The sequence below is a fragment of the Sinocyclocheilus rhinocerous genome, unplaced genomic scaffold (assembly GCF_001515625.1).
Source record: "Sinocyclocheilus rhinocerous isolate Xijiao unplaced genomic scaffold, SAMN03320098_v1.1 scaffold494, whole genome shotgun sequence".
Taxonomy (NCBI): domain Eukaryota; kingdom Metazoa; phylum Chordata; class Actinopteri; order Cypriniformes; family Cyprinidae; genus Sinocyclocheilus; species Sinocyclocheilus rhinocerous.
The window spans coordinates 934,379-962,016 of NW_015628684.1; the positions used below are offsets into that span (position 1 = coordinate 934,379).

The 27,638-nt window shown below is 38.9% G+C and overlaps 1 protein-coding gene and 1 long non-coding RNA gene across 2 annotated transcripts; one reads left to right on the forward strand and one right to left on the reverse strand.

Annotated features, from left to right (window-relative positions):
- The first annotated feature begins 35 nt into the window (after positions 1 to 35).
- On the forward strand, positions 36 to 26,760 carry LOC107738036 (zinc finger protein 638-like). Its single transcript, XM_016549710.1, has 25 exons — positions 36 to 172; positions 15,018 to 16,452; positions 17,224 to 17,285; positions 17,387 to 17,425; positions 17,549 to 17,925; positions 18,021 to 18,244; positions 18,436 to 18,579; positions 19,549 to 19,647; positions 19,731 to 19,786; positions 19,921 to 20,324; positions 20,405 to 20,436; positions 20,525 to 20,659; positions 20,774 to 20,905; positions 21,157 to 21,198; positions 21,288 to 21,419; positions 21,894 to 22,010; positions 22,120 to 22,145; positions 22,244 to 23,951; positions 24,079 to 24,138; positions 24,217 to 25,101; positions 25,192 to 25,492; positions 25,597 to 25,917; positions 26,000 to 26,122; positions 26,288 to 26,409; positions 26,559 to 26,760. The coding sequence occupies exons 1-25, from the start codon at positions 51 to 53 to the stop codon at positions 26,643 to 26,645; spliced, it is 7,185 nt and encodes a 2,394-aa protein (XP_016405196.1). The 5' UTR covers positions 36 to 50; the 3' UTR covers positions 26,646 to 26,760.
- On the reverse strand, positions 1,532 to 10,743 carry LOC107738037 (uncharacterized). Its single transcript, XR_001639855.1, has 3 exons — positions 10,681 to 10,743; positions 2,237 to 2,320; positions 1,532 to 1,601 (listed from the first exon to the last, which is right to left on the reverse strand). It is a non-coding gene; the product is annotated as an uncharacterized LOC107738037 (long non-coding RNA).
- Positions 26,761 to 27,638: the final 878 nt, after the last annotated feature.

The following is a 27,638-nucleotide window of genomic DNA, read 5'->3' on the forward strand; positions in this document are numbered from 1 at the left end:
GTGCTACAGGAGCACATTTGCCCTCCATTCAGCTTTTTAGGGGCGGAAGCATGATAAAGAGCAATAAGAAACTAAATTCCCAAGATGGCTCAACAAATGCTATCACAAGTAACAATGTCAACAAACAGGCCAACAGCCTGGCTCTCTTCTCTCAACCGAATACCCCAAATAGGTAAGTGGAGATGTGTTTTAAAACCAACCTATTAAACTGATTTTAAATCAGTTGTGATTTCTTCCTGGGTATAGGAGCTGATCCAGATTCAGCGCTTAAGTGTTACTTGTGTCTGAAAATGTGTGGCTTGAAACGTTGGCTCTGAAACAAAGACAATTAAGAAATGTCATTTGTGTTTAAGCTGTTTAATTCACTAACCTGTCTGGATGTGCGATTTGTTGCGTTTTGTGTCCTGCTCATGTGCCCGTTTTATGTTGAATCAATTGACTTTCCAGAAGATCAACTTTTCAAATGGATATCAGTGATTATTTACCTACACTGCAAAAAACATAGCTTCTAAAAATCCATAAAACAAGACAAATGTATTTACATTTTTATTGAGGCTTGTTTTCTTGATGTATCTCGAGTGTCTTAATTTTCACTTGCTTTTGTAAGTATAAAAAGTTCAACTTTTTCCCAGTGCAATAGGACACAATTTACTAATGTTCAAGATAGTCTATGAAAGCAAGTCTTAATGTTTTACAATGTTGCTCAGTTACATGTATTTTGTTTTAATGATTATTACATATTTTAACCGATAAACAAGGCAAAAATACTCATTAAAGAATATGATTTTCTGCTGTGTAGTTCTATTAAATGAATAAGCATTCATTTGAATATGATTTGCAAAGTCTTTAAAAAGATTTTTGGCAATGCCACATCAAATCAAATTTGCTGGTGAAGGCATCTATTATCATAGTCTAGTCATGTCTGGTTTCATTCCTTTCGTGTGAGTCAGTATCCCCTGATAGCAATAGTCTAATTATATAATCCATGTTGTATTCATTTATAATGGCCCTTAGACCAACTAGGGACCAGCACCTGTTGTGTCTGCAGTTTACTATGCAAAGGAATGTCATAATCATGTATAAAATGCAGTCTTGAACCTTTTAACCCAACATGAGCTTTAGACAAGTCTGTAATATAATGCCAAAGTCAACATAGTAATTGTTTTAAGATATCTGAAGTACACTGTAGAAACTGTTACCTTTTTTTTTTTTTTTTTTACACCTTTTAAGAAACCCTCCCTTTGTTCTTGTGAGCTTCATAGCTTTACATTTGGGGACTAGATTTATTCTCTTGATCACATGACTAGAGGATACTGTTGCTTACTTCATGTCGCATTCCTCTTTTCACTCAGCCCAGATTAAACTGGTTCAGATAACATTACACCTACAGGATCTCCCATATTAAACTGAATGAAAGACACAGTCAAAACTAAACAAGGACCAACATTAATCTTCAAATAAATCTAGGTACTGTACATTTAATTCAAAGCAGTATTTGCTATTAGGACTACTTAAAAGTACCATGATTATGGACTGATTGTTGCGTTGGTATGTTCCCCTCCATGATCCCCAGCTGAACTGGTTGATGTAACCCACTAATTCTGTGGATGAAAGGATTTTGTTGTTCTCTCTCCAATTCACATCCTTTTCTCCTCCCTTATACTTTACGCTAACAATGGATCTTCCTCTGCTGTCTGGAGCAGTGACCATAAGTGCATTGCTCTAACACAAACTAGCTCTGATACTCTGTAGTTTAACAAACCAACATGTTTTAAAAGATGAACAAATAAGGCTAACATTAAATGACCAAAAAAATCATTTTCAGTTTTGACTTCATTGTGTTTTTGACATTATCTGTTGTCCTGTCAAAAGAATATTCAGGATTCAATACAACTTCCCTCTGTTGACAGCATTTGTGTTAAAAAGTTGATTACCACAAAAATAATTAATATTAAAATATTAAATGTATAAACATATCATATAAATATATAGAAAATTATTACATAACTAACTATAGAAATAGCAATTACACATATAATGAAGGGACAAGGTCATATAATAAATAGACATCCACAAGACAAGCATTGTCTTGTTTTTGACCACGACGAGACATTATAGTAAAAATAAATTATATAACTGCATGAACTATATGAAAAGGACTGTTTAAATGAGCATGGTCCACAATCATATCATTAACGCATAACCAGATGTTCACTGCCTACAAAAGTTGTCTTACCTCAAAAATGATGACTTGGACAAGTTCCTTCCTTTCATCCATCCATCTTCTACTTGCTTTAGGGCCATGGGGAGGGGCTGGAGCCTACATTACAACATAAATAATAATGATTTTTACTTATTAAGTCATGTGCTTAAACGTACAAGCTTCATATTTCCACTTTTAAAATTTTTAGGGGCCTTGCCCTGTTTATTTTCATTGTAACTGCATTACTGTAGCATGTAACTGTAATTTACAATTAGAGAAAACAGCACAGGGGGAAAGCTTGTTGCTAATCTGTGACTTGTGCATTTGACGTTGACATTTGCACATAATGGTTGTGAGGGACTGTGGCGAGACTGTCTGGGGAAGCCCACAATGTGTCCGCTGTGGTATTCTTGTAAATTCCATTACGCTCAGACTGATATTCCATTTGCATTCCAACACACTATGACAGCTCATCTTTCATTTGTAAATCATTTGTTTTCTTGTCACTGTCCTCATCATCATTGCAGAAATATCATTATTAACCTCAACATTGTTAATCGATCATATCATTCTCAGTGTCATGTGATCATCAAAATCTGCATTTTCATTATACTCATCTTGATAGCAAACTAATTCTGAATTTAAAGATAATCATGACACATTCACAAAGCACACGAGGCAAAGAAGACAATGTCTTCCTGCTGTCTGCCTGGATTACACTACCACAACGTGCTGCTCGCTCCAAATAGACCCTTGAGCTGAAGGGCCAGTCATGTCAAGCAGCTGAATGCAAACTCAATAAAGCAGCTACACACAACGCATGATTGCACTCGGAAATTCAGCACACAGCAAAGGGTCATGACTTAAAAGATGGTGAGCTAAACCATGCTGAATGATGACCTTCATCAGTTACCTGCTAGCGGACTATCAGTTTAGTTCTGATGAAATGCAAGCGAATGAATCTTCCAAAAACAATTACATGGACTGTTGTATTATAGAAGGTGACAATCTGCTGTGCTTCCCTGTCATCTGATTGAGTCCAGTGATTTAGCCTGGAACACGAAGCTATGGTGATGATCCCATGGCTTGACGAAAGTCTGAACACAGTCTGAAACAGATTTATGACCCTGGTCTGTTTGTTCTGGAAGTAGTCACAGCCACAGGCTCATGCCATTGATTGAACGCTGACAAAATAAATAATGTACCAGGAGATTATGGTTTCTTTCCTCTCTCCTCTCTCCTCTCCCTCTTACAATTGCTTTCCTCTGTATATACTTCGAAACATAGAAATGCCCAAACAATCATACTGTGAACTAAATGGCCAAATCTGTGGACCTCACACATACAGTAAACTTTTTGGACACCTCTGTGGTGTCCAAAAATAATGCAAGCCTTTAAAACTGGAGATTTATGAGGCAGAAAAGCCAACTAATTTATCATTATGTCATCCAAATTAGGTCTTTTCAATTTAAAGTGATTGCCATTTACAAGCGTGATGAATATTAATACCTATTTTAAAACCAATAAAATAGCAATTGAAAATAAAAAACAATTTTACACTACTAGTCAAAAGTTTGGAACAATTAAGATATTTAATGTTGCTGGAAAACGTCTTTAATGGTTACCCTGCATTTATTTGATCGCAAATACAGTAAAATAAATTTTGTGAAATATTTTACAATTTAAAAGAACTGTTTTCTAATAACATTTTTTGTTTCCTTGTGATGGCAAAACAGTTTTCAGCAGCCATTACTCCAGTCTTCAGTGTCACAATATCCTTCAAAAATTCTTAATTATTCCAAACACTTGACCGGCTGTGTGTGTGGTAACTATTGGCTTAGAATTCTGGAAGGTACGAATTGTTCAATTTATCAACATACGGAAAGGAAAATCAGCTGACATGAAGTCAAACTGAAGATAAATATGGGAAGGAAAGTCTGACCAGACTACTGTGAACACCTTGGCAAGATTCATTGGCAGAATTAGACGTGCTAATCGTAGTCTCACGGCACTAGTTGTTATCAGAAACTGAATACTAGAAAGTTTCATGTGGTTCCTTTTCACCTTTCACAGTGGACACAGTGACATTACCTTGTAACAACCACCAACATGGAAAAAAGTAACATCTTATCAGATGATTTTTAAATACAGTATATACACCTATATGCTATATCCTGTAGGATCCACAATATGTCCACATGCTGGCATATGACTTTGGCTTTTAGCCTTTTAATGCCATAAAGACCGCAGATGGGCAGTAGTGTATATCTATATCTGGGCCCATTAACAAGATTTATGGGTTCCTCCTTCAGAAAGGTTACATATGTTTTTGGATGTTTTATGGTCATGCATAATTTATAGTGATTGTGTGTGTGCATGTCAAGAGCTTGTGGCCCTAACAGTACCACAACTAGAATTACACATGTCATCTTATAGCACAGGCATAAAAAATGTTTGCAAAGCTTAAAAATGGTTTTACAAGATGATTAATGAATGTAACATTTTTAGTAGTAAAGGGCTAGTGATAGTTCCATTAACTGGCCAGAAATTCTTGAACACTGTGTAAGGTAAATCAGAGAAGCTTTGCTGATTTAAAGGGTGTCAGGTCAACACAGCCAGTCCCAAACCTCAAGTGCAAATACAGGGTGTTCACAGCTTACCTATTGGACTATGTCTTGCTTACTACTTACACCAACTTTATATTACTTTGACTACAGTTAAAATAATAAATATATTATATTCAAATCAAAAACAGGTCTTTTTTCTTGAGAGATTTTATACAAACCACCATAGCAAAAAAAACCTGTAGTTTTACCAAACACATGAACCTGGAACAAGCTTCGGAAGAAAGGGAGTTAGATGAGGACAGCCGAAATGAGGAGCAAGCTGTTTTCAGTTACAGCGGAAAAGATGGTGAACATATCTGGGGACACTGTTACCACAAAACGCCTCGCCAGCACAATTCTGAAATCACGGGTGTGGGAGAAGGTTAAAGGGGTTGTGGTTGCATGAGGGTGTGTAAGTGTTTATCCGTGTGTGTCTGTACTCTGAAATAGAAGGTGTCGAGGTGCTGAAAGAACTAATTTCGGATGGGGTGACGAGACCAAAGCCCACTTGAACTGAATACGGAAACATTAACCAGCACATTTGAGCTAACCAGCAGATATCCATAAGAAATCATGCTGTGAGAAGATGTTCTTTCATACTAACAACAACCAAACCAAACATTAACATTTATTTTACATTTATATAACCATATATTTCTTTAAAGGAATAGTTCACCCAAAAATGAAAATTAGCTTACAATTTACTCATCCTCAGTTCATTCAAGATGAGTTTGTTTCTTCATCTGAACAGATTTTTTTGCTCACCAATGAATCCTCTGCAGTGAATGGGTGCCGTGAGAATGAGAGTCCAAACAGCTGATAAAACATCACAACAATCCACAAGTAATCCAATACGAGTACTCTCTAGAAAAAGTCTGAACCAGGAGAGAAATATGCACAGATCAAGCACAGTTTACAAGTGAAAACAGTTCTAAACAAATATGTTGGTGAAAGAAAACAGGGGATGGACTTTTTCACTGGAGGAAGTGTTAATATGGACTTGTATTTTGGCCATACATGACGGTTTAAAGTTAAAGCGCCTTGTGATGGATTCATTTCTTACAAACATGCAGTTTTTCACTTCACAAGACGTTAATTGATGGATTGGAGTCATGTGGATTACTTGTGGATTACTGTGGTGTTTTTATCAGCTGTTTGGACTCTCATTCTGACGGCACCCATTCATTCACTGCTGACGATCAAGTGATGCGATGCTAAATTTCTCCAAATCTGGTCCAATGAAGAAATGAACTCATCTACATCTTGGATGGCGTCAGGGTGAATTTTTTTGACTGAAGCAAATGATTCATGATTCAAAAATCCATGTTTCAAGATCTTTTTGCAAATCTTTGGGGAAACTATTCCTTTATGTAATATAACATTAATGTGCTACCAAAATCTGCTTTTCAAATTAAAATGTATAATGATAACCATCATAATAATACAGGCGGTACAATAGAAAGCCACTTGATCAATCAGAATTCGTTGCAAGTGGCCTGTCCATAAAACATGGCCAATAGTCACATATAGTGGTGTAATAGTCACACATGGTGCACAGTGTCACACACACAAAGACAAACAAAATGAAATGATGAACATAAATATTCTTAGACATACAGCCATGCAGCTAATTGTTTTATTTAAATAATAAACTATTTTTAATATAATAAACAACAGAATGCACAATATATGATGTAAATTATTCTTTGATCTGACACAGTAAACCTAGACGTCTAAAATAAGACCCAGCGAGTTACATGCAAACTGAAAATACTTGTAGCCTGAGCTCCATCTGCCATGAGGACATCATGTTATTGTGACCTTTTAAGAACTGAAGGGCTCCTGGGAGAGTCTATCCTGTAGTGCTGAGTGGTAGGTATTCCCCCAACCCCTGGAGGGCATTTATTCTTCTTATATTTAATTAGTTATCTGTTAACAGAACCCCTCACAGTCCATATCATCTGCCCTGCCAGACAAGGACAAATGGTGTCATGCCAGCTGCCCATAACATAGCTACAGTGCGTGCAAAGTTGTGTGCCACAATAATGCTTGAAGGGGACGGGATGAAAAGGGCGAACAGTTTATCTAACTCTCATGCTCTTGCTTGAAGTGCAAATGGCACCTTTCATCATGTCTCATTTTTCTTTCTGTCGCTCATGTCTGAGTGTTTGCAATGCGGCCAGCTCTCTCTCTCTCTCTCTCTCTCTGTGCCCAAACTGTTATTGATTGAAATTGGCCCCTGGTGCTTGAATGATTTTGGTCTGTCACTATGCTGGACCTGGACATAAACCAGGGCCAGTGAGAAAGATACGGAAGAGAAAAGAGGGAGAAAGGAAAACTTAGATGAGTGTTAAGATTAGAAGCAAAGTAATATTCTCTTCTGTGTCTTTCACTGCAATTAACTGTTTAGTGCTGAGTCTCCCAAAAGCATTAGAAGCCCAAATAGATCGTAGAAAACATTGGTGTCAATCACTTCTACAATCCACTTATTATGTTTCTGGGAAGCAGAACACAGACTCGTTCTCCTAGTTAACTGATCTCAAGTTCTGCCCAGTAGATTAGCATGTGGTCAAGCACAGTAAATACTCAGGGTGTGAGTTTGGGATTGCCAAAAAAAAAAGGCTTGATGAGCAAGCCATAACTGAGTAGCCTTACTACCCTACATTACTGTTGAAATCAAAAGTTTAAGGACGGTAAGATTTTTTAAATATTTTTTAAAGAAGTCTCTTATGCTCAGCATGGCAGCACTTATTTGATCAAAAATGCAGTAAAAACAGTAATGTTGTGAAATATTATTGCAATTTACATAACAGTAAATAAAATGCTTAAATACTTTTAATATATTTAGGGGCCAAGCACCGAAGGTGCGATGGCAACTATTGTATCCGTTGGCGTTCTTTTTCTTCTTCTTCTTCTTCTTCCGCCATTGCGTCTATGGCAGCCCATAGAACCGCTTGCGGGAAAGTTGTGAAATTTGGCACACTGATAGAGGACAGACTCAACATTAACCATAGCAAATTTGAAGTCTCTAACTCAAACTCTCTAGCGCCACCACTTGTTCAAAGTTTCACTCATGTTTATGCTAATAACTTTTGAACCGTAAGCCACAGAAGGAAAATTATTTTCCTCTGAATCCTTGGCTCATGCTGAGTCGAACGAACACAAACAATTTAAAATCGTAAGGTTTCGTTTTTTCGCTATTTTCAATTGTTCTCACCAAAATTGGCTCAGATCATCTTCAGACCATGCTGGCAAAAAGTTATGGAATTCAAGTTGATTAGTCCAACCATTCTCGAATAACGCGCGAACGAATTCTACGAAAAGCAGCAAAAATGGATGTGAGGCTATATCTCCGCAACGGTTTGGCGTATTGCCACCTAGAGGTCAGGAGAAATGAAAAATGCATATTTTTGCTTATAACTTCTGAATGGTTTTGCCAAAAATCACAGAACTCTCTTTAGGTCTCTTTAGATTCAGTGCAGCATGCCAAGTCGAATGATACCCAATTTTCCCAGGTCAGCCATTTTGGGCGTCGGCCATTTTGAATTTTATAGTAAAATGCTATATTTTACTAACGCATTGGCGTATCATTATGAAACTCAGTATGTGTCTTCGGCACCATGCCCTGATGGTACTCAAAAAGTTTGGGGGCAGCACCACCTTGTGGTCAAAAGTTATAAAAAAATTTACAAAAATGCTAATAACGTTTGAATAAATTGGGCTATTGTAATGAAACTGGTCTCCCTATATTCTTTGGGTCATGCCGAGAACAACGATACCAATTATGCCAAAATTGGCCAAACTTCCTGTCCGCCATTTTGATTCATGTTGAAAACCTACTTTTTCGAACTCCTCCTAGACCGTTATTCCAATTTTCACCAAATTTGACTCGGATCATCTTCAGACCATACTGGCAAAAGTTATGGATTTCGTGTCGCTATACGAAACTGTTTTTGTTTAGGGCGTCAACGAATTTGCTGAAAAGATGCCAAACTGCATCTGAGGCTGTATCTCTGCGAAACTTTGACATATTGACACCAAACTTTGTATGTGCCATTGTCAACTCACACAGAACACACCACATCGATTTGATAACAGCGCCACCTATTGGTCAAACGTGATAAGCCAATAAATCATGTTACTAGAGGTTGTATTTATGATTTTTAAGCCGTTTTGACTAAAATCATCCTAAAATGGCTTCAATTACTAATTTCTGCAGTTGGCCTGATGCTTGCTTCTTTAGTGCTTGGCCCCGTAATTGCTGCTTGCAGCTATATTTTAAAATGTATTCCTATGATGGCACATGATCCTTCAGAAATCATTTTAATATGCTGATTTTGCACTTAAAATAAGAAGCAACATTTCTTAATATTATCAATATTCAAAACAGTTGTTCTGATTAATGTTTTTTTTTTTTTGTGGAAACCGTGATACATTTTTTTGATTTGCAGAATTTATTTTAAATAGATGTAACAATGTACAAGTATTTACTGTCACTTTTGATCAGTTTATTGTGTCCTTGGCTTGTCGAATAATAATTTTAAAAATCTTACTGACCACAAACTTTTGAATAGTAGTCTATACAGTATATCAGCAAGGAAAATGTGACATGTATGAAAAACAGGTTCACACTCTCACAAAATGGCAGCATGCTACTCTGGACTACTTAAAGGAGACTCATCTGAAATGATGGCCAAAGAGGGATCAGGGTGTTTCTTTACAGAACTGAAAAATACTAAATAAAATGCACCTGATTGGATAAGCAGTCATGTTCCATTGAAGCTAATGGCTTACTGTTAAAGAACGATAAAATAAGATTTAGTCTATTGCTCAAGTAAGACATCATGAGCTTGTATATTTTAACATTAAACATTAAAAAAGCATCTAAAATAAACTGAGCTGGAAATATTTGCAGACAGGAAAAGGAAACATTGTTTATTCATATTTATTTATATCTAAATGTTTAGCAATGGTCAAAATAATGTTAGATTACGTCATCAGGGTTAAATAAAGTTGCTTGCCAGTCTTGATACTAAGCCAGAACACTTGGCATAAACTTCACCTAAGCAGAATAACAGCTTTCTTATTACTCTTTCGGTCATGAAATCACCAGCTTCCCAAACCATACTCTTTCTAAAGGTAAGAACTAGATGAGTTCGTTAAAGCTGAAAATCAACAATGTAGTCAATGCAATGTTTCTAGCAAATTATTATGGTAATGCATCAGTGATATCATAAATGTCCTCAAATAGTCTAATTAACAATAAATAAAAAAATACACTTAAGAATAAAAATAGAAATCTAATTACTTTTTCTTTTAAAAACTGTGATGAGACAGTCGATGTGTAAAAGAAGGAGGTTTAGCTGCAGAAATTTGAGAGAGACATTAGTTTGCCAACATCTCTGACCTTGTGCGGAGGATTAGATGTCAAGAACATCAACATACAGCAATTCTGAACTTCTGCATATCTGATTATGACTGGCTTTTCTTAAAGGGAACTTGTGTTTAAATAATTTGTGCATGTAAAAAATATTACTCAGACATTAGTCAACGTATTTAGTATTTAAAAGTAAAGCATTTTTGAAACAAACATATTTTTGGACTTAAGAGACAGTGGGTTTGTTTCATTCAATCAGATAGCCTAAGCTACTTGGTTTCATTCACGTTCACAAAAGTGTTTATAAGGAGTGTTTATAAGTATGATTTTACAATGGAAATGAAATAGTTCTCTAGCAAAGTACAAATTCCTCAAAACTAAGCCTAAATATAGCAATCAAGTACAATTATTAAAGTGCTTACAGCTGCTTTGTTACACTCAACAGTGCAACATTAGACAACATTTAAAATGCGCTAAAATACATAGATATATACCTTCACTGAAGTATGTGGGAAGTGAAATGTTTGTAGGCCCACATTTAGACTTGATGTTTTAACCACTAGTCTGTGCCTGGCTGAAAGAGAGTCAGACTAGTCTAAAAAAAAAATGACAACACTGCCATCTCCTGGATATCCTTAAAGGAAAACGACCCCCTCTCTGCTGTACACAAGAAACGGCGAAAAACCTGTCTTTTATTAACTACTGGGCAAAAAGTGCACCGGTCTCGCGGAATAATTAGACTACTGAATAATACGTTAATAGCTGAACAACAAGTTAAAGATTGGAAGTGTTCCGTGCTTTTTTACAGTCTATTGTTCCGTGTCGCAAGAGGTCGGGCTTGATTGGTTTTCCTGACCCGTAGCTCGACTCTTCGATCATTTGATCGCGTCTGAGACGCAAGCCGAACGTCCCCTGAAAGCGGAGCGTTTTCCTCGTCGGATTTCCACAGTAAGATTTTGCATATTAAAGTACGAGGTATGTTATTGTAGTGCATCTCACCTGTGTTGGGGACCCTTCTAGTGTAAATGTGGTGATTTATTTGTGGAATAAAAAGATTTTTCCTGTATAAAATGGCGACGTCGACTGATCGGGGTAAATGATACACTGAGGGCGAAGGCCAGAGGGTCTACACTGAGGGCCAGAGGCCTGCATGAATTGGGTTGATTTCATGACCGATCTGCTCATCAGATCACTCTTACTGCGTGTTTCATGCAATTAAACATTGCTTTTTACTTTGTATGCGGCACACTGGCCACAAAAACATCACCCCATCCAGACTGTACCGCTTCCATTAAAATGATCGACGCTCGAAATAGCGATGGAAGCGTTATAGATAATTGTTTGGGTATAACGCCTCACCATCGATTGGTCCGCTGTTCAGTCTCATGATAAATATCTGTTTTAGCAGTTGCAAATTGCATGTTATATGCCCTCCATTTGCAGTAACGTTACATGTGTTCTAATTTTGTCAAGACGGGAACTGAAGCAGATGTTTGGGTTATAATATCATCTTGTGTTTCTGTATCGTTCTTCATAATGACCGGAAGAGTATCTCCGTTTAATGTCCAGTGGTTGACATTTAATACAGGTTTAGGCCTGTTATCAGAAATGGCTGCTGAGTGAGGCGGTCTGTTAATGTTCAGTGGACATTTTGTGTTCAGTCGCTGGATGGCGGTCTGTCTGAGCCAGTTTTGCAGTAAGAAAGAAAGAAAGTGCAATCTAAAACCCAGTGGTTGAGGGTTTCAGATAGATGGTTAATGATGCAATTTTGCATACGTTCTATTAATTTCTGATATGTAGACTGCTGCGTTTTAATTTTGTACATGCATGTTTTGAATTAATCAGTTATATCAAAGGAATCGAAATTGAACTCATTTACTTAAAGGTGCAGTAGGAGATCTTGGAAAATGCTGACTTTAGCCTGATAGCACTCCCTGCAATCGCCGTCCAAAGCCACGCCCCATGAACGAATTTACGCTCACAGACCAGAATACCAGAGACAACATTACTACAATAGACTACATCAGCGGTTCCCAATTCCACCCCATGTTCCGAAGTGAAGTAAACTTCCACGGATTTCCCCAGCTCAGGGAGTAGGGAGCAATGAACACTGTAGGGATCATATCGATCGGAACACAGTTCATGCAGGTTGCTCACTTCTAACGAGCTAGCGCGAGGACTGGATTAACCGCTGGGCTACATTATGTGCCATTCACCTTTGAGAAATCTTTAAAAGTACTACAGTACCAGGAAAGAAGATCGGGTTGTTGATGTTTGCCTGCCATCCTCGCTCTGTCTGCACAGCGTGCGTGAACGCGCTGATGAGTATCCTGTATGCGCGAACAGGGTTCGCAGAGGTATGCTAATACATACGTTGACAGGCAGGTAGGAAAGCATATTAAAACGCTCGGATTGAGCGTTTTGATTGGACGAACATTTCTTGATCCTACGCCTTCCACAGAATATATAAATACAGACAAATACATTTAGACCACGCACTTAACTTAATGATTGCTATCGGGATGTGAAGAGACTTTCAACCAGCATAACAAAAAACATTTCTGAAGACAATCACCTATTGCACCTTTAATGCACAATATTGGTTTTGATGAGCAAAAATATTTCAACTAAATGTAGTAGATTGTTCTCAAATGCATACATGGATGAATCATTCGCAATAGGATCAATAACTTGCATTTAGAAAAAAAAATCAGAAATTTCAGATTACAATGCCAATTAATTAAGGTTATGGCAGTGATGGCAAATAAAGACAGATCTGAAAAGGAATTGTTCCCAAGTAGGCCTGTCGCAATAATCAATATATCGACTTATCGCGCAATATATGTACATGACCTCAATCATTTTTGGTGACGCAATATATCGCTCATTATATTTACTTAACAATTAATGTCACCATGTTTAGTACATTCCACTTGTGCCTGTGTCTTTTACAGCTTCTCGTACATAACGTGGTGTAGTCATGAGGTGCTAGTTCACATTTAAAAAATGCTTCTCAAGTTGGATAAAATTATGTCCTGCCCTACAGTTTTTATTTATGTATTTTTAACTTGGAAATATGTAACATTATAGAAGTAGAATTGGTGGTTATTGCTGTTTCCTTTTGATTTTTCTGCACTTTTACTGTTAGAAAAACTTGATATAAGGAGAGATGAATTGTAGGGCTTCGCCACTCACATCTTTGATTTATTTGATCTGGACTGCATGTCCCAAAAGCATGATATGCTGCTATCTATAAGTAGATTGTAGAGACAATTGAAAAAAGCAGCCCTGGTTGCAGGTTTGCCAAGTCTGTGTAACAGAACCTGAGCCCAATTGGTACTCAAAACTAGCCCAATCATGTTCCAGCGGAAACTATTGACATCGTGTTCCAGGGGGTCAAAACCTCCTTCCAGGTAGTGATGGGAGAAACTAACCCTTTCAAAGCTTCGAATCAATTGAACCAATTGTTTCACAAAATGATTCACTGTTTCGAAAGCGCTCGAAACACCACACCCTGGTGACGCCTGTAAAGTGTGTAAAGGCAACAAAAACGCAGGCTAAAACATGCATAAAAAGATTTTAAAACCCCATTGCAAATGTTTTATTTAAAGTATAATACATTAATTGCCATAAAACTGATAAAATACCATTAAATATGAAGTGTCTGTATAATATGTGGCTTTTAAAATATTTTATATTAATTTGCAGGGCTTGTTTTGTTTTATGGAGAGCTTGTATATATAGGCCAGAGAAATATATGAACTACTTCTCATCCTTTTATTTACACAAATGTCTTGTTAAAAATGTCTACAAATAGATGAAACTGATCCGAGATCAGGTAAAAACCATAGATGCTGGTTCAATGTTTCGCCGCTGGGAGGCGATCTCAGTGAACTCTCATGATTCACTGGTTCACAGAGATCGCCCACCAATGGAAAGCCATTGAAATTTCGAAACAGTTATGACATAATGAAGCCTCGTTTACTGAAATCACGTGACTTTGGCAGTTTAATACGCGCTCCGAACCACTGTTTCGAAACAAATGATTCGCAAAAGTTTCAAAGCTTCACGAAGCAGTGCTTTGAAAGCAGCCATCACTACTTCCAGGGGTTCCACCTTGATAGAAAAGGGGAGCGGAGCAGACAACAACCCATTTCAAGAATATAAAAGTAGCCCAATTCTGCAGGAAAACCACAGACTTGGCAACACTGCCTGTTTGCATAGTTAGAAATTGATGTATTTCAGAAATGTTCAGTGCAAAGGCTCTGTAGTTTTCTTTTTTTTTTTAAACAGAAGTAGATTCTTCCCTTTATTTTTTAATTGAACTGTTCACGAAGAGGAGTCACCTTAGTGATCTTTGTTGAAAGTGATGGACAATATTGACAGTCCAGACTCTAATTACATCACACCAGCATTAATGTAAAAGGTCAAAGTACTGCTGACAGGTTATTAATAAAGTACAGTTGCCTAGTATCTATAAATTATCAGTCTGACCTATCATGTTGTCCTGTGTTGAGGCATGTTCGTCCCTCCCTGTTCACATTCAGGTGAAAAAAAAGAACCCTACTAAAACTCATGCATGAAAGTTGTGTGAAGATACTCCTAAACTGTAATGTTATTTTGCTTTGTCTGTCTTGTCCTTTTTGCTTGCTGTTTTTTCTTCTTCAGTGAAGACATGGAAACCTGTTTAAATCCCTTGAAGCTGGAGATTTGAAATTGTGTGACAGAAGGGGAAAATGGTCGCATCCGTTTTGCCATTTCTGTGTGAGGACATGAAGACAACAAGCCAATAACCCTATCTGTGTGTTTTTTTCCCCCCTAATTTTTCCAGCTTTTCATTGTTCTTGGAAAATTGTGTGCCCCCTGTTGCATTGAGGCATTTTGGGAGTCTGCCGCTTTTAGGCCCCGTCTCCCTCCAGCTGGCACAGATAAAGACTCAGTTGGCACTGCACCAGCTGAATGCAATTGCTGGCACAAGTGTCACTCCGCCTGCAATTGCTTCCCCTGCTTTGACCTTGCTCAACTTGCTCAAGGTCACCATGTCGCATCCTTTATATAATCCCCGTGGAGGGCCGTTCCCCAGTGGTCAGAGACCCGTCGTGCCTGGCCAGTATGGTCTTGGGTCACAGCCTCGAATGGAGCTGGGAGCAGCCCGTCTTGGCCCGGGTTCCATATCTGGTTCTCGCGGGGGATTGATGGTCAACCAGCCCTTCTCACTGGGACAGCGCCAGTCTCAGATTTCCCCAGATCTCGAAACCGCCATAGACCGGAACCTTCGGGGAGCCCGCGAGGAAGTTCGCCTTCTCACTCAAATGCTCCAGCAACCCAAAAAAGCAGATCCGCGCATGAGAGAGAATACAAGGGATGAAGTGCTTTCCTCCGGCAGCGGCTTTTCAGGGACTTCGCGATCTGATGAGGTGAACTGGTCCATATACCAAGCCCAAGGCAAGCTCTTTGCATCTTCAAGTTTGGACCGTCCTTCCAGTTCTTCACAGCTGTTCCCATCTGCAAGTTTTGTTGGAGGATCAAGTGGTTTGGACAGCCAGCCTCCGCCAGAACAGCGGCCTTCACGCTACACCTCTGAAAGTGCCAGCAGCATCCTAGCAAGTTTTGGACTCTCCAATGAGGACCTAGAACTTCTAAGCCACTATCCAGATGATCAGCTGACCCCCGACAACCTACCGTTTATTTTACGAGACATCCGAATGCGTAAAGCAAAGAGGGACGTTGATGCGAGATCTGAATACAACAAAGTTATTGACTATGGACATTCTAGTAAATTTGACTATCCTGAGGAGAGCCCGGATGGCTATGCAAGTGAACACCTGCCTAAAGAGTCACCAAAGTTTGTGAGGGAGGTCTCTGGACCACCCTTCAGTGGCATGGACATCACAAAGCATCCTCAGCCGTGTCAGCCAGCTCCAGGCCCTGTACAAGTTCCAAAGCTTCAGAAAGCTCCACCAGTAGATCCGAGACCCTCTAAGACGATTCCAGCGAGACCATCTGCTTCCCAGCCTATTCTGCAGCCTTCCAGTCGACCTCCTCTACAGATACCGCCTCAACTTGGTGTTCTTCCTATGATGACCGTTGACGATATCTCCAGAGGTCTGAATGCCAACTGGATCCCGTTCCTTTCACCTCCAATCAGCGTGCCTGCCATGAAGAGGCTTCCAACTCCGACCATGATGAACGATTACTCCGCAGCTACACCAAGAATCTTTCCTCATACATGCTCTCTATGTAACATTGAATGTATCCAGATTAAGGTGAGTATCTTCTTACCCAGTAGTGCCTCTTTTGAAAGCATAATTTTTTTTTTGTATGTAAAAAGGGTCTCACTTCCTGTTTCATTCATTTAAAATGTGTTGGTGAACTTTGAGCTAAAACTGTATTAAATTAAAATAAAATGTCAGAAATCTGTAATGAAATTTTAATGTTTGTTAACTCCAATTGCTTATTAATTGTTCAGTTGCCATGTTGTGGGTTAAAAATATTAGCCTGTATGCTGATGTGAATAGAGTAGATAATAACTGGCTGGAAAAAGAAATGTATCTTGACTATTTCAAGCCAATTCCAGTTTCAGAAGGAGTTTTATCAGTCAGTTTTCTGGAAACCTGGGGGAAGCCTGATGAAAAACCATTTGTTGAAACCTAGTTTAAAACTTTGGACTGGCTGAAAAAAATACTGTACCTGTTGTGAAGGCAGACCTGATGACTTTCCACTATGCAGAAGACAAAAGGCAGATGTCAATCTCCATCTTCGTAATACCTGAAGCAACGCCTTGGACTTTTTCATGTTGGGAAAAAGTTTTGTCATGAAAATCATGGACTTTTTGTTCTAATGAGACTATAGTGGATTTAACAAGCTTTATCGTGTCTCAAATTTGGACTTCTGGTATTTCTTTTTTGTTTTTGAAAGTTTTTAGCTCTATATTCAAAATTTTGTGAATCTTTTTTATAATCAGTTGCACTGTTTAAAGCACTATTGGCAATTAAAGCAAAGACATTGATAATTAAAGCGTTTTTGTTTGATCACAGGACTGGCTTGAACATCAGAATACAAATCTTCACATTGAGAGTTGTAGATGTCTTAGGAAACAGTGAGTGTTTTTATGATTGGCTTTTATTGCTCAAGAATTCCATTGGAGAATTTCTTGCTTAACTGCTAACGGAAAATCATGTCTTTGTTTTGTTGTTATAGATATCCTGACTGGAATGTTGAGGCTGTCTCTGTTTCAAGGTAAATCCCTATCACATCTTGGACACTTAGGTCTAGAAATAAAATTCATCTTATAATTCATAATAATTGTCTAGATATTAAAAAGGCTTTTAAATTCACGTGAAAATGGTCAATCATCCACAGACCTGAGCCCAAAACAGAACACGGCAGCTCAAAGCGGCACACTCGATCGCACTCGTACTCCAGATCCCCCAGTCCGAAGCGGCACCATGACTCCTCAAGCCGCCGTAAGCGATCCCGTTCACGCTCCCGATCCCGTTCTCGCTCCCGAAGCCCTAGAAGGTACCGGCGTTCCAGAAGTCGCAGCCGGTCCCCCCATAGGAAGTCTCGAGGCAGTCCTTACAGACGGAGGTCCCGTAGTCCACCATCTCAACGGTCAAGGTCTCCAGTTTACAGTAGGCGCTCCCCTGTACGCCGTTCAAGCCCCCGCCGTTCGAGCCCATCCTGGCAACAGAGATCTAGCAGTAGTGAACGATTGGCCATGAAACTCATGTCTTCAAGTAAGAACTTTTATTGCAATGCTCTTGCTATGTAAAATATTTTGCTTTCAAATCACTTGGTGTACTAATGCATTAAGTTCATTTCTTGCCCACAGCTGAGTTTTCTTCAATCACAGACAGTAGTACTTTGAAGGCTGTTGTGAAATCCTTGGCACCAGCCCTGCTGGCTGAGCTAGCAAAGAAGAAAAGTAGTTCCACTACTTCCTCATCAAAGGGAAGCAGTAGCAGCAGTAGTTGGAAACGGCCGCCCTCTCCTAAGAGAGATGAGTACTCCAAGTCAAGCAGAACCTCCATCTCAAAGTCCTCCACCACTCCAAAGGTATGTCCTCACATTGCAGTTACTGACTGTTTGTTCTTCCATTACTTTAGATTTAAAGCCGATTGTATTGTCATATTTCTATCAGGGTCATTAGAAAACATTAGAAAAAAGTAGAGATGAATGTAGGTGTATCTGTACTAATAATTGTGCATGAAATCTAATTGCTATCTTTGTTTCTGTATGATGTGAAGCCAAGACCCAAGGATGCCCCTGGCACATCCTGTTTGTTGAGGCTCATTGGAATTCCTCATTGGACTACAAGTAAAGAACTGACTAATGCCATTGAGCCTTTTGGCAAGATTTATACTGCCATCCTCCTCAAGGCAATTAATGAGGTAGAAATAATGTGTTTATCATTTGTGGTTTTATTTTGCATTAATCTTTGAATGTACAGCACAGTGCAGGTAGTTAATTAGTGTTCCTAGTGGCTCAGTGGTAGAGCATTGCGTTAGCAGCGCAAACGTTCTTGGGTTCAATTCCCAGGGAACACACATACTGGTAAAAATGTATAGCCTGAATGTGCACTGTAAGTCGCTTTAAGCGTCTGCTAAATGCATAAATTATTTATTATTTATTTATTAAATTAATTATTTGCTTATCTACCTCTCTGAAAAATGTGGCCTTCACTGCTTTGTATTTCACATTTTTATGTCAGACTTAGTAATTTTTATATATGCCTACACAAATGCCCAGTTCATATCAACAAAGTTCATTTGAATACTTTTTTGTGACTTTTTTGTGAATACTTCGTTTGTATTTAGCTCAGAACATTGAAACATAATTTGAATATCCTGGGTTTATAAAAATGCACAGTACCATTCAAAAGTTTGATGTTGGCAAGATTTTTTTTTTTATGTTTTTGAAATCTCTTATGATCACCAAGGCTGCATTTAATTCCTCAAAAATACAATAAAAACAGTAGTATTGTAAAAAAAATATATATATATATTATTGCAATTTAACATAACCATTTTCTAATTTAATATATTTTAAAATGCAATTTATTCCTGTGACTGCAAAGCTTAATTTCCAGTAGCCATTACTCCAGTTTTCAGTGTCACATGATTCTTTAGAAATCACTGTAATATGTTGATTTGGTGCTCGAGAAACATTTATTATTATAACCACAGTTGAAAACAGCTGTAAAACCACTGGCTTTTAATCAATTTAATGTGTCCTTGCAAAAAAAAAGTATTAACTTCTTTCTTAAAGAAAATTTTGAATGGTAGTGTAATGCAAATATGTGAATTTGAAATGTAGTTGTTGTAGCTGTTGCAAACTTTTGTGGTTTGCACTCTCTTCAGGCCTCAGTGTGTATGGAAAGAGAGGAGGATGCCAAAGCTTTGCTCAACTGTAAGAACCTGACAATTCGTGGGCAGGTTGTTAAAGTCTGCATGGAGAAGGTATGTTTGACTCTTTGTCAATTCCCCTTACAGATTAACCATACCAAGCCCTGACATTAAATCCAATTTGTGCATTTTTGTAGGATGCAAGAGATGATGATGGGAGAAAATCTGTTAAGACCGAAAAACCTGTTAAGAAGTAAGTTCTCATGCATGCAGTGGTTTTGCAGTGCACGTAGATATAACTGTTGACTTTTATTTTTCATGTTTTCGAATTATACATAAAAGTGTTATTGCAAAAGGTTCTGTAAATGCATTTGTGTCCTGTTACAGAAAAGAGGTGACTACAACAACAAAACCAACCCAATCAGCAAAAGTAAAGGGTGCAAACCCAGTTAAGGCTCCTCAGACAGCAAAAGCAAAAGAGGTGACAGGTTCCAAGATGTCTCAAGTGACCAAGGGAAAACCGAGCGACCCCAACAAGACGGCTCAAGTAACCAAGGGAAAACCGAGCGATCCCAACAAGACGGCTCAAGTAACCAAGGGAAAACCGAGCGATCCCAACAAGACTGCTCAAATAACCAAAGGAAAACCGAGCGATCCCAACAAGACGGCTCAAGTAACCAAGGGAAAACCGAGCAACCCCAACAAGACGGCTCAAGTAACCAGGGGAAAACTGAGCGACCCCAAAAAGACTGTTCAGACAGCTAAAGCTAAACCCTCTGCTAAGGGTTCAGGTAAGTGACTGCGTCTTCATCTGTAATTCTTGTGGTCATGCAGGACAATCTGTATAACATTTATTTGTGTAATTTGGCAGAGACAGCAGTTGCAAAGAAGTTGGTAAAGAAGGTATGTTATTTTGTGTTCTCTGTCTTCACATATAAAAACCATTCACTTTGTTAAATCATCTACTTCTATTCTTTTTCTTTGACTACAGGAAATACCCTGGAGAAAAAATATAGTTGAGATTACAAATCTTCCAGAGGAAGGGGTAACTGAGGATGACCTCACCAACCTTGCTAAACCATATGGCTTCATTGCAACTCCTGTCATAGCAATCACTCAACAAAAGGTAATAATGTTAGGAAATTATATAGTTTTACATTTTATTATTTTAATATGTACATCATTTTTATATTATAGTGTATTATATATTTTATTAACAGTATTTTTTATACTTTTTTAGGCCTATCTGCAGATGCCCAACACAGAGGCAGTTGATGCAATGGTGAAGGCCTACTCTGAGACCCCAGCTAAAGTGCAAGACAATGAGATAACCGTTAAGATGATGATGAAACCTATTGACCTGAATTACACTGTGAGTGTGCACTCCATCTCTAAGTTATGCATAGGACAAAAAATATAAATGTCCATGAAACATTTTATGATGTATGTTTTGATTTTTAATCCAAATTTATTAAACTTTCTGTTCTCACTTAAAAATGCAATAATAATGAACTCTCTGTGTTGTCAATCAGAGAGAGAGCATTATGTCTCAAGTACATTTATACTCGCTTGATTAATTCTGGTTAGTGTTGACTGAATGTTTTATCTTTATCTGCCCCAAAGGAGTCAGTATTCAGAGTGATAATGGGCATGGAGAAATCGCCTGTAAGTAAATGCCAAACAGATTAATTAAAATTAAATAACCTGTATAATGTCTCAGACTCTTTTTTTTTTTTTTTTCCTCCTGACCACAGGAAATCGTCACATTGCCAGAACGCCTTCTCATTGTTAGCAATGTGCCAAAAACACTTGGGGCAATCAAGGAAGTAGAGACCATAATTCAACGCTATGGTGCCTTCAAGAAAGTTTTGCCTCTTAATGGCAGGGTAAGCACCTCAAATTCAACTTCTATATTAATTAAAGCTGCAGTCTGTAACTTTTTTTTGGTTAGAAATGATCCGAAATCAATATTGCGAAGTACAGTATCCACACCGGTGCGGTGACTGACTGCCACACATACTCTTCAGAACATTAGATTCATCCGCGCTGGAGCCGTGCCGACTCACAACCCACGCAAGGAAGATAATTCCGCACACTGCTGCAATTCCAGGTTTTCAAACAGAGATGGCGACAAAGAGGCAAAACTTACGGACTGCAGCTTTAAACAATCTTATTTTTATTTTTTTCTCACATAATATCTTTGCAGAGAAACAGGAAAAACAATAATGTAGTGACTATAAAATAATGTTTTGTCTTTATCTTCCAGGTTTTTTTATTTTTTTTAATCTTTCTATTATTAAAGGGAAATGTGAGATCTTAGCTGACTGTTGCAATATTGTGTTATTTTGTTTTTATCTCAGATTATTTTTGAAATGGAGAATGCTACTACCGCTAGGACTGTCTTCGCTCGCTTCCTCAAGTTTCGTTGTGTGGTCCAGAACAGTACCCTTAGCTTCCAACTAGCCAAACCAGTCAAGGTAGTTCAGCTGGCGTTGTCTGCCATTTACATGTGTGACATCACCTCAATGCTTTTACAGAGGCAATTAATTAAAAATGCAACTAACCATGTTGTTATTTATTTAACAGTTTAAAAAGAAGACAGAAGCTAAAGGGTAAGAGGGGAGAAATTAAATATTTTGCTTTTATTTTATAAAAACAGTTTTGGAAATGTCAAAATGATTTTCTCTCTCATGTTTAACTCTCCTCTTAGAGCAAACCCTCCTGGTACAACAGCAGCGACAATAAAAAAAACTAATACCATCAAAGCCCAAAAGGTAGTCGCTGCAGCAGCTGCATCTACTGCGGGTCCACCTGTCACAAAAGACAAAGCTCCAAAAACTAATGCTATTATTGCGGCTAAAGATGATGAAATTATTGTTATAAACGATAGTGAAGTAAATTTGAAAGAAAGTGATGGTGATGAAAAGATGAATGCTGATACATCTGCAACTAAAGTTACTGCAGTTCCCAAAGACATTACAGTTGATGCATCTGCTAATGCAGAAACAACTACTTCTGAGAATAAAGCAGAGAAGGATGAAACTGTCATGGAGACCCCTGAAACTGAATCTGTGATAAAAGAGCATGAAGCTGCATCCTCCGTTCCCACGGCTGAATCTAAGATTGAGAACAAGGAGCTTGAAGTTGAAAACTCTGTTCCCTCTTCAGAATCTGCCGTTTCGGCTGAGTCTGGGAAAGCAGAGCTTAAAGTTGAATCATCAGTCCCTGCGGAATCTGCTGTTTCAGTTGAATCTCCAAGCACAGAGCATGAAGTTGGATTCCCAGTTCTTGCTTCAGAATCTGGAAAAACAGAGCTTGAGGTTGCATCGGCTGTTTCCGCTTCAGAACCTGCAGTTTCAGTGGAGTCTGCAGAAGCAGAGCATGAATTGGCTTCCTCAGAAACTTCCATTTTAATAGACTCAACTGATCAAACAGGGACATTGCTTAAGAAAAACGACCAGAATGTCCTGCAGGCTGAAGATGTTCCCAAAGAACTGGTTCCTACATCTGTGGAAGAAAGCAAAATTGACGATTCAAAGTTAGAAGAAGACAATGTTGAGTCCAAGTCAGAAATGGAGATTGTTGCTTCAACTGTTAGCAGTGAGGAAACTGCAGTAGAGGCCATGGAGACCCAGAGTCCAGAAGAACCTACCAAAGGCACTGATGTCAAAGAAGATGTTTTGGAAACACACAAGCTCAAGATTGAAAACGAGGGCCAAACGAATGACTTGAAACCAACTGAACCTTTAGAGATGGACATAAATCCTCAGTCTAGTAATGAAAACGAAACTGCTGAAGAGCATGTCCCTGCAGCTGTTGAATCTGACTCCATTCCAACCTTTGATCCTGCCTCTGACCTACCCTCCACTTCTGATCAAACAGTCAGTAATTCATCTGTCGCAGTTACATGTGCCTCAAACAGTCCTCAAACGGTGCTTGAGCCCTTCCAGATTGACGACAATTCTCTGGACTTTCCTCCGGTTACGCAGGAGATTTTGAAGGCCCTTGAATTAGCTGTCCATCAGTGTCGCTTACAGTCTTCACTAAAACGTGCTGAAGAAGCAGCCAGACAGAAGGCAGAAATGGAGAAAAAAGCTGCAGAGAAGAAAACCACAAAAGGTCCGTCAAGCTCAAAGAAGCCTGCTCAAGCAACCAAGAAGACCACTCAAGCTGAGAGCAAAAAGATTCAGAACGAGAAAGAGAAAAAGTCTCAGAACTCTGGGTCAAAGAGTAAGCCTGCAGACACCTCGTCCCCAGAGAAAGAGCCAACATCTAGGCACAGGAGCAGGGGTAATTCTGAAGAAGATGGCCCTAGCACCAGGCGTGGGGGATCTTCTGGGTCCTCCTCCTCCCGGAGGAGCAGGCGGGAGTCCACTCCTCCATCAAAGCGTTTAAGGGGGCATGATGTTGATCACAGGGTGAGGTGTACCAACTATATATATAGCTATTGTTTTAAGATGTTTGAAATGGTACCTTGATGTTTCTGCTTTTATTAATCACTCTGAAATGTTAATCTTTCCTCTTGATTTTTTTGCTTGTTTATAGAGTCATAGCAAAAACTCACAGCCTTCGAGGAGTCACTCAAAAACAAGGACAGCTGAAAAGGTAAGTGTCAAAATTTAACATGTCTGCAGTCTAATAATTGAAGATAGGCATTGCTGATTAAGAATTTGTGCTTTCCAGGAAAAAGATGAGGAACCGTTTCCATTTAACATTGATGAGTTTGTGACCGTTGATGAAGTAGGGGATGATGCAGAGGAGACTGTGGTCTCAAATACTGAGTCTTCAGTCAAGGATGAGAAGATTGCGGATAAACCCGATTCCCACTCCATAGTCTTTCCTATTGCAGAGTCAGATCCAGCTGATCATTTAAAACAAACTGACCAGATTGTTGCTTCTGAGATAGGAAAACCTGAAGTTATTGAATGTGCAGATAAAATAGAAGCCAATATTGAAGAAACCACACCAGCTGCAGAAGTTGTTGCATCTCCAAAGCCAGAAGAGCAAGAGTCTCAGGAAGAGAGTGCTGAAAAACCACTGGGAATGGAAACTGCCGTTGAGAACGAGACAACAGAGCCTTGTACTGTAGCAGAAAATGCTTCAGCAGAGATGGACAACAATGTTGAGACCCTTCTAACCATGAAAGAAGACCCTGACATTGGGACCTTGGATGAATTGGAGCCAAGCAAGTCCGTTTCTTCCTCTCCTCCTGCAACTTCTGCAGAAACCTTAGAGAAATCAGAAGATGTGCATCCTGAGGAGCCTGAATCCTCTGCCCCAGTGATGGACAATAATGATGAAGAAACTCTGATCTCTGAAATTCCATCCCATGATGCAATGGTCACTCTTGATGAGGTCAGTGAGGGTGAGGAAGATTTTGTCGATGAAACAAATGAGGAACAGCATTCGAAGGCTGATGAAGTGCCTGAGACACTTGTAACGGTTGATGAGGTTGGAGATGATGAAACGGGGGGTGAAGAATACCAGTTGGACAAAGAACTTCAAGGCCTAGTTACATTGGATGAGATTGTTGATGAAGAGGAGGAGTTTGAATTATTCAATCCTGAGGTCAGTTTTTTTTGTGAAAACAATCATTAAGGCTATCTTGGTTTGGTTTAGTTCTTGTAAGTTGGCATGACCTCTTCTTTGTCTTTCCAGACTCTTGTAACCCTGGATGAGGCCAAGGGTGATGATGAGGAGAATGAGGAAGTGGAGCATAGTGAAGACAAGCCAACCACCCCAAGCACCACGACACCAATCATACCAGAAGAGCCTGTGAAATCACCAAGCCAAGAAGAGGATGCCTGTGACCTTGAAGAGCTCCGCAAGATGAACTTTGTAACTGTGGATGAAGTAGGGGAGGAGGAAGAGGAACAACCACCCAGCGAAGATGTCAAAGAGGAGAGGCAAGTTAAAAAGAGAGCTACAAGGACCAAAAAGAGAACTCGCCAGGCCCCAGGTGAGTAAAAGAGAGAAAGCAGTTTCTTTCTCATTAAACCCTCAGATTAGATGTATTTCTAAGTGCAAAGTGGCAAGCAGTTTGTCTCCTTTTGCTCTCTGTAGTGAGGAGATCCACAAGAGGTAAAAGAGGAGCGACAAAAATTGCTGAAGAAGCAGAGGAACCCGAGACAAATGCGGAGTGTGAACCAGAGGCAGCTGCTTCCATAAGCGAGAATCCTCCTGCAGCTGTCGAATCCATGGATCTCGATGTGAAGCCAGAACCGCAAAAGGCTGAAACCGTGAAAGTTCCAGAATCATCGACTGCAGCGGTCTCTTCAGGGTCAGAAGAGGACAGGATGAGAGCTAAAGATGATGACAACTCTGCAAAGTCAGAAAGTGATGCTGTTGACACACCAGTCTCTGACAAAAAATCCTCAGTCAAAGGTATTTCATCTCATTGACAGTTATTTAGCGTTTCTTTTTACCATTGTTCTTACCTATTCCTTTCTTCCATTTTCATTTGCAGAAGAGTCCAAGCAACGGCGGGAGATGGAGCCGACACAGGAACCAGAGGCTAAGAAGGCCCGCTCTCATTCCCCTGTGATTGAAGACTTCACCTTGCCGCCATTTAACCCAGACAATCCCACTGGTTAGAGATCCACTAGAAATGATGCTACCATCAGCAACAACCTATTGGTTTTATATAAAAAGTCTTTGTTTGATAATGCTGTGAACAATGACTGAATCAAATGCATTATCACAACATTACCGCCAAGCAAAGTTAATTCAATTTTTTTTTTGTCATGTTTCATAGGGGTTGACTTTGTGGTACCCAAGACGGGTTTCTTCTGCAGACTCTGCTCTCTATTCTATGGCAGTGAGGAAACTGCTAAGAAAAGTCACTGTAGTACCCTAAAGCATTACCAGAACATGGAGGTACTAGTTCATTCTGAATGTTAACTGCACTTTAATTTCTTACTGGTTTAAAATACTGGTGGTACTTAGTTAAATTAAAGTACTGTTCTTTTTCAAGACTGAACACATCTATTTATGTAGTTAACTTTTCTCCTCCTTCTCTCCTCCAGAAATACTACAAGAAGCTCAAGTCTCAGAAGCAGGGTGACTGCTCAACACAGACAACGCCCAGTCATAGTTCTGCTTCTTCTGAATAGCCCCTGTTTAGAGTTTTTCTTTTTCTTTTGTTAACAGATGGTCCGATTGTTTTGTTGTAAAAGTTTTATTAATTTTTCTTGTTTAGAATGAAATGCATTGGCTCTGCTAAATAAAGGTAACATATAATCAGACATGTCTCTATGTGCATCTTTAAGTTTTAGTATAGGAGATCATGATCCGCACTCACGAGAACAGTCTTCTTACTTTATTCTTAATTTAAAAAAGAAGAATGTTCTCGTGAGTGCAGATCATGATCTCCTATACTAAGTTACTCAACAGATTGACGCACCAAATTAAAAAGATCAAGTGATGGAAGAGTGCGGTGCAAACGGCGTTGTAGAACATCTTTAAGTTTTGAAATGTCTAAGACATTGTAATGTCTACTCTATAATGAAAAACATTTTTGGAATGATTACAGGAATACTGGCTTGTGATGATGTTTTAAAGTTTTTGAGATCGGTTTCACTAGTATTAAAGTCCCCCTGTAGTCAAATATTTTTTCCCTTAAAACTTATCTTTGATCATCAAAATTACATATTTAAATGTTTTTTCTTGTGAAAATAATTTTCTCATTCCTTAAAATAGCTTGAATGCAACTCTACACCCTTGCCTCATTTACTATACGCTGATCTATGAATATGCAAATTAGTCCCGTATTGGTATATTTTGCATGCTAGTGATAGGAATCGATCCCTTGACGTGATTGGTTATTGGTTTGTGACGTAGCAAACCGAGGGCTGTTTCAAATGGTATTTCTGGGTCAGCCTTTGGGAAACTACAGTTTTAAGGTGAAAATCCGCTTCGTCCACGGTGAAAGCCGATCCGGCGATCGACAGCGCAAAGTTGAAGTATTTCCTCAGCAACCAGCACGGATCAGCTCCAGGCATGACGAAGCAGATATTGTCCTCTTTTGTGTGATTTCAAAAAGGGGTGATTACAAAGTAGAAGGAAACTGAAAGGTCTTTAGGAAGGTACAGACAGTGTTGGGGAAA

Excerpts from the sequence above, each read along its gene's own strand:
- LOC107738036 (XM_016549710.1), top strand. The coding sequence starts at position 51 with ATGATAAAGAGCAATAAGAAACTAAATTCCCAAGATGGCTCAACAAAT. Across the intron at positions 17,286-17,386 it reads TGTAGATGTCTTAGGAAACA|ATATCCTGACTGGAATGTTG; the intron begins GTGAGTGTTTTT and ends TTGTTGTTATAG. Across the intron at positions 19,787-19,920 it reads ACCGAAAAACCTGTTAAGAA|AAAAGAGGTGACTACAACAA; the intron begins GTAAGTTCTCAT and ends GTCCTGTTACAG.